This window comes from Ovis canadensis, chromosome 7, assembly GCF_042477335.2.
Source record: "Ovis canadensis isolate MfBH-ARS-UI-01 breed Bighorn chromosome 7, ARS-UI_OviCan_v2, whole genome shotgun sequence".
Taxonomy (NCBI): Eukaryota; Metazoa; Chordata; class Mammalia; order Artiodactyla; family Bovidae; genus Ovis; species Ovis canadensis.
Window position 1 is genome coordinate 72,281,270 of NC_091251.1, and position 17,985 is coordinate 72,299,254.

At 40.2% G+C, this 17,985-nt stretch overlaps 1 protein-coding gene across 1 annotated transcript in view; it reads left to right on the top strand.

Moving 5' to 3' along the window:
• The window catches only part of FBN1 (fibrillin 1), a 274,972-nt gene extending 257,364 nt beyond the window's left edge, over positions 1 to 17,608 (top strand). The window contains exons 61-66 of the mRNA XM_069596613.1: positions 2,189 to 2,305; positions 2,562 to 2,690; positions 3,636 to 3,755; positions 12,026 to 12,257; positions 14,957 to 15,131; positions 16,308 to 17,608. Coding sequence (XP_069452714.1) covers positions 2,189 to 2,305; positions 2,562 to 2,690; positions 3,636 to 3,755; positions 12,026 to 12,257; positions 14,957 to 15,131; positions 16,308 to 16,697 — 1,163 coding nt within the window. The 3' untranslated portion in view covers positions 16,698 to 17,608. The remainder of the gene's footprint in view (positions 1 to 2,188; positions 2,306 to 2,561; positions 2,691 to 3,635; positions 3,756 to 12,025; positions 12,258 to 14,956; positions 15,132 to 16,307) is intronic.
• The last annotated feature ends 377 nt before the right edge of the window (positions 17,609 to 17,985 follow it).

Consider the following 17,985-nt stretch of genomic DNA (forward strand, 5'->3'; position numbering starts at 1 on the left):
TGGCCACATGAAAAGATGCTCAGCATCACTAAATTGTTAGAGAAATGCAAATCAAAATTACAATGAGATATCATCTCACACTAGTCAGAATGGCCATCATCAAAAAGTCTACAATAGTAAATGCTGAGAGGGTGTGGAGAAGAGGAAACCCTGCTACACTGTTGATGGGAATGTAAATTGGTACAGCCACTCTGCAGAACAGTTTAGAAGTTCCTTTAAAAATGAAAAATAGAACAACTGTATGGTCTAGCAATCCTCCTCCTGAGCATGTATCTGGAGAAAACCATGGTTCAAAAGTTTACATGCACCCCAGTGTTCATTGCAGCACTGTTTACAATAGCCAAGACATGGGAGCAACCTAAATGTCCAATAACAGATGAATGGATGAAGTAGATGTGGTACATGTATACAGTGGAAACGGCAGCCCACTCCAGTGTACTTGCCTGGAGAATCCCAGGGACAGAGGAGCCTGGTGGGCTTCCATCTATGGGGTCACACAGAGTCGGACACAACTGATGCGACTGAGCACTTGGTCATTAATGATGCAATAGCATTTGCAGCAAAATGGTTGGACGTGGAGACTAAGTGTAGTAAATCAAAGACAAATATCATATGATATTGCTTATATGCAGAGTCTTAAAAAAAAGAGAGAGATACAAGTGAACGTATTTACAAAACAAAAACAGACTTACAAACATAGAAAACTAACTTGTGGTTACCAGAAGGGAAAGCTGGGGGCAGAGGAGGGATAAATTAAAAGTTTAGAATTTATTTATATACACTACTATATATAAAAGAGATAACCAACAAGGGCTGACCAGATAGCACAGGGAACTTGGCTCAATATTCTGCAATAACCTACATGGGGAAACAATTTGAAAAAGAATAAATCTGTGTATATGTATACTGAATCACTTTGCTGTACACCTGAAACACAACACTGTTAATCAGCTATACCCCAATATACAATGAACGTTTTAAAAAAATCACTGAGTTGGCCCCCTCACCTATCTGCAGGTAGTGAGCTGCAGCAAACATGCGATGGTGCTCTAGCAAAGCCCCTGGGGTCACAGAGCAGGGAGGACGCCTGCTAGCAGGAGACAGACAGCTGTCAATAATGCAGAAGCCAGAAGAGCAGAAACAGCAACTCCCCAGCAACAGAAAGAGCACAGGATTGGCTCGTTCCTAGGAGATGTCAGCACTAGGAGAAATATGGGCGGTTCTTTCAGTTCAAGCCCACTCCAGATATTAGTCTAGCCAGGAGCTGGCACAGATCTGCAGTTCCAAGCACAACTCTGTCTGCAGTGATAAAAGAAGCTCGCAAGGAAGGGGGGCGGGGCACGGGGGCGGGCAGGCAGAGAGCCAGGCAGGAAGGGGAAGGTAGGTAGATTCCTAAATTCACAGCAATTTTTTTTTTTAATTAAAATTCAACTAAAAACTGGAACACACTTTGTATCTCTTGAGATTTTAAATAGCAATGGTGTGGAGAGAGAACCTACAGGTTCCAGGCAGTGAGGAAAGAGGCCTGGTCAAACAGAGGATTTTACTGAGAAGTGGAAAATAATCTTGGATAAATATTGTAGATAGTCTTTTTTAAAATTGCTGTTGGCTTATCAGAATGAGGTGGTTTGTTTTTTTTTTTTTCCTCTTCCTGATTGCTCAATTTTTGTTTTATCCAAAGGAGGAACTCTAAACAAAGCAGTTATTTTGGTTTGGTTTGATCTGGTTGACCATTTCATTTGAGAAGATTAAAAAACAGCAAACAGGAAGGAACCAAGCAGAGAAAATTCACTTTTACCCTCAAGTATTATTTTTATATTTCAACTTGAGATTTTTTTCAGTGCTTTGGAAGTTTTTGAGAATCCTTTATCTTTTATTTCATTTTGTAATTTATTTAAATTTTATGATGTATTGGACATTCCTTTGTTGAGAAAATTCTGTTTTCCTATAACTAAAGGGAATGGGTTTTTCTTGGATCACCAAAGAAATGCATTTTTGGTCTGAACTGAAACCACATTTTATCTTTAAACCCCATATCTCCTGGGTTTCTCCTAACCATATGCTGTGGTCCCATTCTGACAAGGTCATTTGAGATGTAGAAATGAAAACTCAGAGCTACTCCCTAGGGTGGCTTCTAGGTTCCTGGGCTTCAGCTCAATTCCAATGCCCATCTTGCATTTTCTTATAGATCTTGATGAGTGTGCAACTAAGCAGCACAACTGCCAGTTCTTGTGTGTTAACACCATTGGCAGCTTCGCATGTAAATGTCCTCCTGGATTTACCCAACACCATACTGCCTGCATTGGTAAGTGGGAGAGGGAAAGTCCTCTGTAGTTATTTTTTGAAGGGTTTGTTTTCAAGGGCTCCTGCTGTTGGAATAAGAAGATAAAACTCAAGAAAATATGTGAATATATGTAAATATGTCTGTGTGTACATGCATGCATGTTGTGAAAAGCTATTGGCCTTTTCTGAGCAAATCACTCTTCTTTCTTCCTTTTAAACAACACAAAGAGAGCTTTGGGGAAGTCCCACCTTCTCCTTTCTCCCTCTGCTTCTTACAGATAACAATGAATGCACCTCTGACATCAACCTGTGTGGGTCAAAGGGCATTTGCCAGAACACTCCTGGAAGCTTCACTTGTGAATGCCAGCGGGGATTCTCACTTGATCCGAGCGGCGCAAGCTGTGAAGGTAGGTAGAGCCCTCAGCTTGATCCAGCTGGTTGCTCCTCATGAGGTGGCCTATAAACACCTGCATTGTCATCCTCTATGAGACATCAGAACTGAGCACAGGGGAGGCAGCCAGCTGCAGATGGAAATGTTTTCTCTGGTTTGTACAAGTCCCATATCTTAGAGATACACCTTTTGTTTCATGCTTGACCATGTCCTCAACACATGCTTTTCCTGAATGTAACAAGACTTTCTGCTCTGTTGTTAGTCTAATTGGAAATGACCCAATCAAGAAAAACAGCTAGATTCCTGAATTTGGTCACTTAATTTTCTAGTCACTGGATCCAAAATCTTGAAAGGATTCCCTCAATGTGGATTAAGTGTATAAGGAATAACTCTTCTGCCAACATATGATTAAATATTTTACTCTTATTTTTTAGGATTTTGTTTTTGTATTGGCCTTTTGGTTTCCAATTCTGGCAGAAATAAGGAAATATAAATAGTTTACACAGCTATCCTATACTGCATTCATGTGCCTTGCATTAGTGTCTTCATTATTTTTATTTGTGGATTTTACCAGGGATGTTTTTTCCCTTGGACTTATCAAAAGCTCCAGAGTAGACATTCTTGAAATTGGTGGTGGAATATTGGTGATGCTCGGAAAGACTGAAGGCAAAAGAAGGGGGCGGCAGTGGATGAGATGGTTTGAGAGCATCACTGACTCAATCAACATGAATATGAGCAAACTCTGGGAGATAGTGAAGGACAGGGATGCCTGGCCTGCTGCAATCCATGGGATTGCAAAGAATCCCACATAACTTAGCAACTGAACATCAGCAATTTTTTATGTGTCAGATGTCTTACTAAAATTGCCTTTCACATTCGTATGCTGATAAATGTTGCTTCAGAAAATACCTCTGAGATATGCACTGATGTGACTTAAACGCACCTCTGCCTTCTTTTTCAGATGTGGACGAGTGTGAGGGGAACCATCGCTGCCAGCACGGCTGCCAGAACATCATCGGGGGCTACAGGTGCAGCTGCCCCCAGGGCTATCTCCAGCACTACCAATGGAACCAGTGTGTCGGCAAGTAGTTTTCCCTTGTTCACAAGATGAACTGCTGTCAGCTCTTGAGTCAGAATACTGCTTTCTTTCTGAAAACTTTAAACTTATCACTGAAGCAACAAATACTCATTTCAAATTGTCCATACCTGGTTGAAACCAGAGGGAAGTCATAGCCTTTGCAAAGTAGCAAACTAAGGAAAAAAAATAATGATAAAGGGTACTTTGAAGGCATCTGAAATGAAATGCTGACAGAATTCCTTTATTCCTAATATCTCCTTGCTCTTCTGCTTCACTGCTAGTCATCAGCCCACACTGGAGTTCTCTTTAGGCCAACAAAATCCTCCGTCTGACTGAAAACTATCCATCAGCCAAAGGCTACTTTGAGCAGCTTTTGGTCAGAAGATGCAGGGTGGTTCATTGAATGCTATACACTTTTGGGGCAGGGTACAAGTTTTTTTCAGGACTGCTAAACTCTTTCGAAAATTAAGGGAGTCCCAGACTCTTGTCGTTAAATTGAAATTGTCACTTTTTGGTCCCACAGTGTCATAGGAAAATAACTTTTAATGGACATCAGAGAATCCCAACATTGCAAGTTTAGAAGGACCCCAATCCATCTAGCCCATGCCATTATTTTACTAATGAAGGCTTAGAAGCCAAGAAGGAAAGGCAGTCTGTCCTTACCCATTCTTTTGTGGCAGCACCAGAGCTAGAATCCAAAGCTCTTTCTTCACTTCATGTTTCAGGGCTGCCCTTCTAGTGTCACCTCTACTTGTTTTTTCTTTTTTTTAATTCACCTGGTAGCACTGCAAGCTTGGTGCTCTGGTGACCTGTTTGGCTGCCACTCTCTTGGGAACAGGGCCCTCCTTCTCAAAAACAGAGTGACTGCCTCTGGATGACTGCTCCATGTTGCAATGCTTGATTTTACTCCAAATGAAGACACATTTGGTATGTGCTCATTTATCAAATATGCGTCTTTCTCATCTGGTCTGATTCTTTACAAAACACAGTTTTGCAGAGGTGAGTAGGACTGGCTGAAATAACCACAGTGCTAGAGCTTACACTGCACAGTTTGCTGGTTAGTGATCTGGTTTTAATAAAAAATGCCTTTGTTTATTACCAGCTCAGGGAGGTCTTGGATTTTAATCACCAGTTTCTGACATTGTTCACAAAATTTCCAGCATAAGCTTTGTTGATTCAATACCCAGCATGTGAGTCTATTTGCCCTTATTACATATCTCCCTTGGATGAAACTGAAGCTATGGGGAAGAGTATAAAAGAGGTGAGATCTACCACTGCTGGGCATTCTCCTCCTCCTCCTCTGCTTAGTTCAGAGATGATAGAGATGGCCAGGTCATGTCCTTGTTGCCTGAAGATTCTTCGCTGGCCCCATGAAGACTGTGTTCTGCCTGGGACTTGGGAAGAGGAGGAGGATCAAGATGGCAGAATAGGAGGATGTGGAGTTCTCCTACCCCTACAGACACATCAAAAATACATCTACATGGGGAGCAATTCTCACAGAAAACCAACTGGAAACTGGCAGAACACCTCTTATTCAGCCAAATCTGCAAGAAAGATCTCCATGAAATGAGAAATCACAGAAAGAAAAAATGGACATGTGGAGACTAAACATATTATTAAGAAACCAGCGGGTCAACAGTGAAGTCAAAGAAGAAATCGGAAAATACCTTGAGACAAACAACAATGAAAACACAACCTTACAGAAGCTATAGGGTGCAGCAAAAGCAGCTTTAAGAGGGAAGTTCACAATAATATAGGCCTTCTTGAAAAAAAAAAAAAACTCAATTTAATCTGCCACCTAAAAGAATTAGAAAAAGAAACAAAGAAAGCCCAAGACAACAGAAGGTAATAAAGATCAGAGCAGGAATGAATAGAGATTTAAAAAATAGAAAAGATTGATAAAACCAAGAGCCATTTTTTTGAAAAGATAAACAAAATTGAGAAACTGCTTGACAGACACACCAAGAAGAAAAGAGAAAACCCAAATTAATAAAATAATAAATTGAAAGATGATAAATAACAACTGATACTATAGAAATTAAAAACATCCTAAGAGAATCATATAAGAGTTATATGCCAAAAAATTGTGGAGCTCACCTAGAAGTGAGCTTAGACAACCTAGAAGAAGTAGACAAGTTTTAGAAACATAAAGGCTGTCAAAAATGAATCAAGAAGAACAGATCATTTGAATAGGCCCATCACCAGAAGTAAAATATAATCTTAATGAAAAAAATTCCCTGTAAGCTAAAGTCCAGAACTAGATGGCTTCACTGGGGAATTCTACCAGACATTCAAAGAAGAGCTTATACGCATCCTTCCCAAACTATTTCAAAAAATTAAAGAGGAGGTAATGCTCCCAGAGTCGTTTTATGAAGCCACCATCACCTTGATGCCAAAACCAGACAAGACATTACATAAAAAGAATTACAGGCCAGTATCACTGATGAACATAGGTTCAAAATACTCAACAAGATATTAGCAAGCCAAATTCAACAATACATAAAAAGGGTCATACACCATGACCAAGTTGGATTCATTTCCAGGTCTCAAACATAGTTCACATGAAAAATCAGTATGTTATACCACATCAACAAAAGGAAAGACAAAAAACACATGATCATCTCAATAGAATCAGAAAAACTATTTGATAAAATTCAACATCCATTCATGATTGAAAACTCTCACTAAAGTGGTTTTAAAGGGAGCATTTATCAACATAATAAAAGTCATTTACAATGAACCAACAGCCAATATAATATTAAATGGTGAAAAGCTGAAAGACTTCCCACTAAAATCTAGAACAAGACAGGATACCCACTCTCACTGTTCCTATTCAAATTGTACTGAAAGGGAAGAGGTAAAATTGTCACTGTGTACAGATGACATGATAATCTTTATAGAGAACCCTAAAGACTGCACAAAAAAACTACTGGAACTGTTAAATGAATTCAGAAGGTAACAAGGTACAAGATTAATATACAGAAATCTGTTCCTTTTTTTTACACCAACAATGAAATATCCGAAAGAGAAGATTAAAAAAAAAAAACAAAATCCTGTTTAAAATCACATGAAAAGATGAAATAAAATATCTAAAAACAAAGTTTACCAAGAAAGTGAAAGACCTATATGCTGAAAACTATAAAACATTGATAAAGGAAACTGAAGATGATTCAAGGAAATGGAAAGATAGCCATGCTTTTGGACTGGAAGAATTAATATTGCTAAAAGGGCCATACTACCCAAAGCGATCTACAGATTTAATTCAATCCCTATCAAAATACCCATAACACTTTTTACAGAACTAAAAAAATAATAATTCCAAAATTTATATGGAACCACAGACGACCCAGAATTTTCAAAGCAATCCCAAGGAAAAAGAACAAAGCTACAGGCATAACCCTTTCAGAATTCAGACTATGATATAAAGCTGCAATAATCAAAACAGTGTGGTATTGGCACAAAAACAGATATATATATCAGTGGAACAGGTAGAGAGCCCAGAAATAAATGCATGCACCTACAGTCAATTAATCTACACTAAAGGAGGCAAGAATATACAATGGAGAAAAGACAATCTCTTTAGCAAGCAGTGTTGGGAAACCTGGACAGCTGCATGTAAATCAGTAAAGTTAGAATACTCCCTCACACCATATACAAAAGTAAACTGCAGTTGCTTTAAAGACCTAAATATAAGACGCGATACCATAAAACTCATAGAAGAGAACATAGGCAGAACATTCTTGCACATAAATTGCAGCAATATTTTCTTAGATCAGTCTCCCAAGTCAAAAGAAATAAAAGCAAAAATAAACAAATGAGACCAAATCAAACTAAAAAGCTTTTTTACAGCAAAGAAAACCATCAACAATACAAAAGACAGTCTATGGAATGGGAGAAAATATTTGCAAATGATGCAACTGACAGAGGGTTAATATACAAATATATAAACAGCTCCTACAGTTCAGTACCAAAGAAATAAACAATCTAATGAAAACGTGGGCAGAAGACCTAGATAGTCTTCTCTGACATGGCCAACCAGCACATGAAAAGATGCTCACTATTGCTAATTGTTAAATAAAAAGAAATCAAAACCACAACAAGATATCACCTCACATGGTCAGAATGACCACCATCAAAAAGTCTACTACCTTCAAATATGTCTGTTATCATCAAAAGGTTTATATATGAAGAGGGTGTGGAGAAAAGGGAACCCTCCTACACTGTTGGTGGGAATGTAAATTGGTATAGCCATTATGTGGAGCAGTATGAAGGCTATTTTTAAAAAACTAAAAATAGAGCTACCACATGATCCAGCAATCCCACTCCTGGGGGTATATCCTAAAAGGATGAAAACTCTAATTTGAAAAGATACATACACCTCAATGTTCATAGCAGCACTATTTACAAACAGATAATTGGTCTAAAAAGATGTGTGCATATGCAAACACAATGGAATATTAGCCATAAAAACAAATAAAATACTGCCATTTGCAGCAAGAAGGATGGACCTATGTAAGTGAGTCACTTTGCTGTACATATGAAACTAACACAATATTATAAATCAACTAAACTTTAGTTTAAAAAAGTGGGAAGAGGTTTGGGGGTTTTGATGCCCAGAAGATACCAATTCAAACTATTATCATAATTCTTGGGATTATAGTTATCCAGAATGAGCATTGCCTTGGACCAGAATGACCTCCTCAGAGCCTTGCAGAGCAAATCTCTTGGACCAGCCCTCTCTGGATCCTTGCTTCTAAGCAGCCAGAAGCTCACTTTTAGAAGATGGATAGGTTTAGGGTATGGGGCCACTGATATCACTGCTTTCCAGAAAATATCAAACTTGTAGCTTAAAGTTGGAGCTGACCCATTTTAACCTAGAGAAAATTAGTAAAGGAAAGCCCATTCTACATTTTGGAATTCTCTCTTAACACCACAGCTAAGACACACTGTGGAAGCCTGATGCTGGAACCTTTGAGTTTAGAGGAGGTAGGTTTCCATCTGATTTTTAAGGAGTGTCTTTCAGAGATTCTAACCCTATTTCATTCAAATTAGAATCATCTCTTTTTATAAAAAGAGCAAAACTCTTACCAATTTAAGTAACAACTGAAAGAATAAAACAAAGATTTTGTAGTGTAGAAAAATTCCTTGTGCAGCCATTTGCTCCAGGGTACACACACAGGATGAAAAAGGTCAGGAAAAGTGCAAAACATGTTAAACAATCATGGTATTTGTATATTGATAGAAAGGGTGAGTGCAAAAACAGATTGTTTTCAAGCTTCAAACATTGAACATTTGCCAATTTCTTATCTTAATCCGTGGTCCACTCCACCCCACTTCTCCAACCCAGAAAAGCAAGTTTAAGCTTATTAGATTTTCAAGGAGGGAAAAAACAAAAAAAGTAAAATAAAGTAGAAAAGAATTTGAAAAGGGGATAGGGAGAGTTCTTGACCAAAATAGATGCTCTAAGTTAGAAAGAACCTTGACAGTGATCTCATCTGATCTGTTTCCTAACATGTCAATCCCTCTCCAACCAGGAAAGGTACTCACCTTCTTTTTCATAAAGAATGAACCTTTTCTGCCTCTGACTCCTAACCATTGGTCCCGTTTCTGTCCTTTGGAACAAGAGAGAGTAAATCTTAAGCTCTATATTAACAGGTCTTTCCCACACATACCTGTACCTTAGAGGATTTATCAGTCAGAGTCCCAGCAGGTAAACAGATGGCTGCGCCTGATCAAAAAGCATAGGCTACAGAAGAAGAGCCTATTGGTGTTCCATTCTGATCAGCCTTGTAGAGCTGAGCACAGCTGAGAAGTCTAGAGGTTACGGGTATGCAGGGCACAGAGATACTTCCCTCACCAAAGGAACCACCCTTGGTTCTTCGTTCATCCTTTGAGGCCCGTGGTCTCCACTGGTTTCTATCACATAGCTCATCTCTAATTTAAAAGAAAGGGAGGGGAACACAGATGATGGCATATTAAATCATTTTGTTTTAGGAACCCTGGAACCTAAGTGACCTTGATTGGGTACTTGAGAGTCCTTTGATAGAAAGGGTCACAGACAGATGCATGGCTAGGCACTGTGCCATAACAGGCACCTCAACCAATGGCTTTCTTACTGTATATCACTCCTTTTCTCTGTAACCACATACAGATAAGCAGGGGGAGTTCGAGGAAGGAAGGGAGATGAAGAGAACGAAGAGAAAAAGAAAGGGTGGAAGGCATATGAAGTGTGTATATGTATGCAAGTACCCCACTCTTACCATTTTACCCACCTGTTTTCCTAATTTTAAAAAAAAGTTGGTTTTTTTTTTTAGGAACAATTTTTTCTTGAAAAATGAAACTACCTTAGCAAATAAGGAAAAACTAAAAGAGAAAGGAACAATGTAAATGAGGGCAAATCTCTTGAGAGACACTTTGATATAAAGGAAACCATGAGACTTATAGTCAGACAGACCTGGGTGTGCATGTCTGCCCTGCTGCTGGGAGATCTTGGAGGGGCTTTCTAAGTCTCACTTTCTTCATCTGGGAAACAGGGATTTTTAATACCTACCTCCATTATTTTGAAGCACATTAAGCAAATGAAGTACCTAGTTAAAAGACAGTTGCTCCTTGAAAGAAAAGCTATGACAAACTTAGATCGCATATTAAAAAACAGAGACATCACTTTGCCAACAAAGATCCCCATAGTCAAAGCTATGGTTTTTCCAGTAGTCATGTACATGATGTAAGAGCTGGACCATAAAGCAGGTTGAGCTCTGAAGAATTGATGCTTTCGAACCGTGGTGCTGGAGAAGACTCTGGGAGTCCCTTGGACTACAAGGAGATCAAGCCAGTCAATCCTAAAGGAAATCAACCCTGAATATTCATTGGAAGGTCTGAGGTTGAAGCTGAAGCTCCAATATTTTGGCCACCTGATACAAAGAGCCGACTTGCTGGAAAAGACTCTGACACTGGGAAAGATTGAAGGCAGGAGGAGAAGAGGGTGACAGATGATGAGATAGTTGGATGGCATCACCGACTTAATAGACATGAGATTGAGCAAACTACAGGAGATAGTGAAGGACAGGGAACCCTGGAATGCTGCAGTTCATGGGGTCACAAAGAGCTGGACACAACTTAGTGACTGAACAACAACTTAGTATCCTATCTGTCACACAGTAGGCATCCAATAAGTGTTAAGTGTTACTAAATTGCCTTCCTCCTCTTTTCCATTGGAAGTAGATATTTGCTAAGTGAGGAGAAGCTCAATCTACATGCATTCAAGTGGGCATAAGCCTGAAAATGGGCTATAGCAGTTAAGAAATGTCTTACCAGCAAACTTCTGTGCTGTCCTACAAAGGCAGATCTATAAAAATATATTAGAAGTTTCAAAAAAGTATAAATCAGAGATAATAAGAAATTTGAGGGGTTTTTCCCTTTGAATTAATTTGTGAAAGTTAGATTTCTTTTTCCTTTGTATTACCATCAGACTTGGCTGGTCCCTGCGAGTAGCCCATTCCACAGCATCTGTGTCTCTTGTGGGTTTTCCCCAATTAGTGCCCACGAAGTCTGCACTGAATCTCTTCCAGCCGTACTTAGCTTTAGACACAGCCCAGATGCTCTGGGCAGGAGGATGGTTTAGATAAGGAGGTTCATTCAGAGATGGGAGCAGACATACCAGAAGGCACCATTCATCCCCTGAGCAAGCACCTGGGGGCTTTTATAGACTTTTGAAAAGGAAATCCAGGTGAGCAGGACACTTCCTGCAGGATGTCAGCCCTTGTCAACCCTATTCATGCTGAAAAAGGAGTAGGAAACAGCCTCCAGGAATATGGCTCATCTTGGCTGTAGAGAGTCATCCCATTGCTGGGTACTTCTAAAGCAAAGACACTGAGAACTGCTCCCTGCCCTCCCACCCCGATCCCAGAACCTTGGCCATGAACCACCCCTGCATTCTTCACCAGATGCTCCTGTAGAGCAGGACACACTGCCATTGGCTTCAGATGAGGACTGGAGTCTACTGGTCCTCAGAATGCCATCCTCTAACACACTGCCTGATGCACTTGACCTCAGAGACCACGTTTGCTCACCATATGGCAAGAAGCCACATCTGTCTCCACACCTTTCTCTCTTGTTCCCTTTCCTACCTTAGCCACTTCCACCTACCTTCCCTTCCCAAGAGCCAAGGTGAGGGCCAGCTGGCCAGCACTGGGTCAGAGTGGCCTGACCCAAACTCCTCCATAGAAACCTCTGCCCAGTATCACACATGCGGCATCTTCTGGTTTTCCCTGCAGATGAAAATGAATGCCTCAGTGCTCACATCTGCGGAGGAGCCTCCTGTCACAACACCCTGGGGAGCTACAAGTGCATGTGTCCTGCCGGCTTCCAATACGAACAGTTCAGTGGAGGTTGCCAAGACATCAACGAATGCGGCTCTGCTCAGGCCCCCTGCAGTTATGGCTGTTCCAATACTGAGGGCGGCTACCTGTGTGCCTGTCCACCTGGCTACTTCCGAATAGGCCAAGGGTAAGCAATGCCGGTCGTGGTTGGAGGCTTTCTCATTCATAGTATAATTAAGAATATTGAACTCAAAATGACCTGTCCTAGTAGCACTGAACCATGCTTTTTATAATCCTTGAATTAAATCCAGTTAGCTCTGCAAAGGTTTTAGGTTATTTTGTTTGAAGGGGGCCATCTAGATTTCTGGAAATTCATAGAACATGGAACAAAATAATGAAATGACATTGTAAATACCTCAAGATATGGCTTATATCTCCTTCTCTTGATCCTCACATCTTGTTGGAAGGCGAGTCGTTTCTCAGGAAATACAGGGACTGTGATCCATGACAGAGCTGGACTCAGACTGCATATTGCTGATGCAACCTTCTCCTGGGGCAAGCAGGATTCTGTCTTGACTTAAAATGCCTTCATGTAGCTCCTGTTAGGATAAATCATAAAGATATCTTTTGGGGAGTCAGGCTCAGAGGCTAAAGCGTCTGCCTGGAATGCAGGAGACCAGAGTTCGATCCCTGAGTCGGGAAGATCCCCTGGAGAAGGAAATGGCAGCCCACTCCAGTACTCTTGCTTGGAGAATCCCATGGGGAAGGAGCCTGGTGGGCTACAGTCCATGGGGTCGCAAAGAGTCGGACACGACTGAGCAACTTCACTCATTCAGAGTTTCAAAATATATTTTACATTTTAGATTTAAATTTACATTAAAAGTTGCAAAAGAACTTTAAATATAAGAGTTAAAATAGTTGTTATATTTTCCAGGTAGCATACCACATTGTATTGTGAGAGTTGGGGCATGGAAGATATATTGTTGTTCCATTTAGTAATATAAAAGTTACTGTTTTCATTTTCAACGTTTAGGTCTTCTTCCCAGTTGAATTAGTCTGGATTTGACTGTCTTAGTTTTGGCTATCCTGTGAAGGAGCTCACAGTTTAACTTTTTAGTTAGGAACACAGAGACATTAAATAACACACACACACATATACCAGTGCACACACATATATACTCCTCCCAAGAAAAAGTCACATAGTCCACAACACACACATACGTGTATATATCAAATTGTTAATTTTGTGGTCTTTGGTTTCTTGACACAGAAACATCAAGTGATTCATTTTGGGGTGTGCAGAAGGTAAAAGAATGCTTCATGGGAAGCGTACAGAATGCCAGCAGTAGGACTCAAATTCCCAGATGTTTGTGTCTGGCTCTCAGTAGACTCATTCTTTATAAATTTAATGCCAGAATCATTTTCCCAGCAAAAATTGTGACACTCCAAACTGGCTTCTGGCCAGTGGGACTTTATAGTCACACTTCTTGTAAGTGGTGTTCCAGGCATATAAAAATACTGGGAGTTCTGAGAAAGGAACCAAAGCCTGTGAATTTGGGGTTTGCTTCCAACAGTTTCATAATTATGTGAATGCACACACACAAAGAATGAGCACTTATCATTTCATCCATATTATTGTTTCTATACATTTCATGGTAGAAAAGTAAAGGATTAGGAAAGGAAATGTGTTGTGCTCAGCAGAATTACAGAAAATACTAGAAACCTGTAAATTGCTGCAAAATACAAAAAAAAAATGTTAATGGCATTATATTTTGAATATTAAGGGCATTAAGGAAAATGAGTTATAAAAAGTAGATCAACTAATACAGAGAGAAATAAATAGTATTTAGTCTACATTATGACCTATTAGTAGACCCATTAATAGAAATTCACCCATTTATAACAGTTTGGGCTCCTCTGTGAATCACTGGAGTGGACAAGCCTATCCTAATATAAAGATTCTCTTAAGATCATTCAGATATTTCAAAACATTTTGAAAGAGGAGCCTGATAAATATATTCCAAGTGACCTATGAAATAATAAGCAGAATAACAAAACAAGGTACTTGTGAGACATGCAAGCCTCCCTCCATAGCTTGGCTTTAAAAACTGAAAGGCAAAGAAAAACAGCTGAACTAGTTCTCTCTTGGGCATGGGTTTATTTATCCAGCCTCACATGAGTCAGAGCCAGTGGACCTAGTGGTTTTGAATGACTTGAAACAATTTCCCACAGTTGGGCAAGCTCTGATACATGTATTTAATATACTGCATATCTTCACAATATATTTCTAAATCAACCTAAGTTATTACCTAGAGCTTTCTTTCTATCTTCAGGAGCCAAAGTGAGAGGTCTGATAATAGGAGAGATTGCTCAGAAGCTGGAGTGGTGAAAGGTGGTGCTGGTGGAATTGGAGGTGGCTGTAATGGTATCAGTTAAACAGGGAAAGGGCAAGGAACTGAACACTGATGTGACATACCTTTCTCACTCCTGTGGAGCCTATTTTATAAGAAGGCAATTTTTATTCAGCCTCCCGAGTCACATGGTCTCCCCCTCATCTTCCACTCTTCCCTTGTTCCCACTCCCTGTCTCCTCTCCACCAGTATAGCAAAACACGTGCCACGTTACGTTTGGGAAATAAAGGGGCAAGTAAATATGCAAAATAGGGCCTTGAGAGATAGTAAAAAGAAATCAATCAACTCAGGGAACTGAGAATTCAAGACCAAACACAGAGGGCTTCAGTGTGGTTCTAGCACCAGCCCATCATCCAGTGGACACATAATCAAAGGCTGAATGTCACCAGGCAGGATCTGGGCTTCACCAGAACTCTTGCTCCTCCTCCATCTCCCAATTCTAATGAAAACTATCTACGCTCCCCTTCCACCATAGGCACTGTGTTTCTGGAATGGGCATGGGCCGGGGAAACCCAGAGCCACCTGCCAGCAGTGAAATGGATGACAACTCACTCTCCCCAGAGGCTTGTTATGAGTGTAAGATCAACGGCTACCCCAAACGCGGCAGGAAGCGGAGAAGCGCAAATGAAACAGATGCCTCCAACATTGAGGTGGGTGAGAAGGTGGTTTCTCCTGATGCCTCCTATTGCAGAAAGGCCCTCCAGATTCCTGTGGTTTCCTCCAAGGATGCTCCAAAGTGTGAAAAAGCTCCCTGGGGAGAAAATCCAGACATTCCCTGAGCTCTAGGCTGCATTTTACATGAGTCTGTGGGGCTCTCTGGAGTTTCTTGCTGCCTTTAGGGAGTGGCCATTCAAAGGTTTTCACATACTTGCTCATTTCCTCTGTCTCGCCAAAAAGAAAGTTAAACACCCGCCCAAAGTCTGATGAAAGGACAAGGTCTGAGATCCAGGAGAGCAAGTGGGCAGAGTAGTGAAGTGACATAGTGCTCCGTACACAGGGATGCCAAGTTCTGAAAGCTAGAGGCTTCTCTACCGAAAGAGCCATGTGGAGTGTGAGGGAACTTGGATTCCAGACAAAAACAACATGGAGCTCCAGCCGCCTGGTTTTCTTTGCCTACGGCTGCTGCAGCCTTTCAGTCAACTCAGAAACGCAGATACTCAGACCTCTGGCTGCGGGCCCGGAGAGCCAGCACATGTGGTCCCAGAGAGGCAAGCAAGAAGCCAGGTGAAAAGCACTGAATATTAGCAGATCATCAGAGCCAGGAAGTAGGTTCATAGGTGTGTCCTTTGGTGAGATGGTTTTGCGTCAGTGAACAAAATGGAAATAAACTGGTTCTTTCTTAGCATCGGTGCTGCAACCCATCCATTGTGGTTTGGGAAATGAGATAAGTCTTTGAAAAGAAAATAACATATTAAAACAGTCATTCTCAAACTTGAGTATGCATCTGAATCATCTGGAAGGCCTGCTAAAATGGATTTCTGGGAAATGTCCCCAGGGTTTCAGATTCAGTAGGTCTCAGGTGGCACCAAGAACTTCCATCTCTAACAGATGCCCAGATGATGCTGATGCTGTTGGTTGGGGGACACTTTGAGACCCACTGCAATACAAGACCAAATACAAGTGGTTTCAACTTCTTTCTTGACATGTTTAGTATTATAAATATGTGCTAATGTAACACTTGTGGCTTAAACAGTATTTTATGAATATTCATTTTCAGTAGAGTATATGCAACATGAGAAGAAAGTTGTATTTGAGAGAGAGTCACTTTTCCTTTATAAGTGGCATATTTACCTTTTATATTCACACATTGCCATATGTCTTTCCAGGATCAACCTGAGATAGAAGCCAATGTGAGTCTTGCAAGTTGGGATGTTGAGAAGACAGCCGTGTTCGCTTTCAATATTTCCCACATCAGTAACAAGGTCCGAATCCTAGAACTCCTTCCAGCCCTCACGACTCTGACGAATCACAACAGATACTTGATTGAATCTGGAAATGAAAACGGCTTCTTTAAAATCAACGAAAAGGAAGGGATCAGCTACCTCCACTTCACAAAGAAGAAGCCAGTGGCTGGAACCTATTCATTACAAATCAGTAGTACTCCACTTTATAAAAAGAAAGAACTTAATCAGCTAGAAGATAAATATGACAAAGACTACCTCAGTGGTGAACTGGGTGATAATCTGAAGATGAAAATTCAGATTTTGCTTCATTAATTCACCATCCAGAGACCAAATAATTAAAAAACCAAGATAGATAGGTAGAACTGAATTTTTCCCCCAATCAGAATCTTCATACTATAGGTACAGTCTTTCACCACGTAAATTTCTATAAATAAGCACTATTCTTGTATTACAAAAGCAAGGTACAGGTGACTACCCTAGTTCAAAACAACCACTTTCTCAGGCTTCTCATGTATGTAGCTAAGCTACCTTGTCATATGTGTTGATTCTTGAAAACTGGGACATGTATTTCCACTGGGGGTTGGCCATTCATGCTGACATGCCATCCTTCTAGCAGACGTACAGGAACGTGCTTTCAATCGATGGACTGTTCTGTTTTTTCAAATTGTAAAACTTTGCTTCTCCAAATGCAAGTATTAGGTTGGCCATTTATAATATCTATTTGGTGCTAGTAAATTCTCAAACTAGATTTATAAATGCACTGTAATATTTACACAACTTAGAAACCAAATTACAAGTATTCAGTTCAAATACTTCATTAATTTTTTTCAATCAACCAAAGTTAGTGCAGTAGCTTATCTCAGTTATGAGTATAATACCTTACATGTAAATTAAGTGTGTGTATACTGTAATCGTGCTATTTTTTATCATTGAAACATTTATAAACTAGAATAATAATGCCCTTAATGTGAGGGTTTGTAATGGTGCTTATTAAGACCAAAGACTTCTTAAATGTATACACCAAGTGGTAATGAAATTTCTGTGACTGGCCCACGCATGCATGGAGGTCTGGGAGGACCAGGAAGCAGCCTCAGCAGCCGGAGGATCACCAGTGCATCCTTCATCACACCTGTGCAATATGCCAAGACTACCCTCGGTCATTCCTGTCAACAAGGGGTCCATGTCATAAATGTCACAATAAAACAGTCTCTTTTTTTAGTGTACCCCTCGGCTTTGTGTTCTTGCATGGATGTGGGAGTGGAGGCGCCATTCTGGAGATTTCATAAAGTCTCCTGAAATTAAATTATCCTCGATGTGTTAGTTAGACCCCCTAAAGGTGCCAAATATATAACCACCTGAAAAAAATTTAACATATTTGAGTCAGCCCTTTGTTTTATTCATTCAGGACAGCAGAGTTATTTCTTACCGACAAGATACTTGGATTGTAACATTATTTCTAAAACACGACCTAAAATTAATCCCATGGCTTTTAAACTACTAGACCTCAGTGCTTTAAAACACCAAATTCATTGTCTTAGAGCACATGCATTTCATTATAAAAATGTATCATGCCCCCTCCCCTCAAATATACACAGTGTTG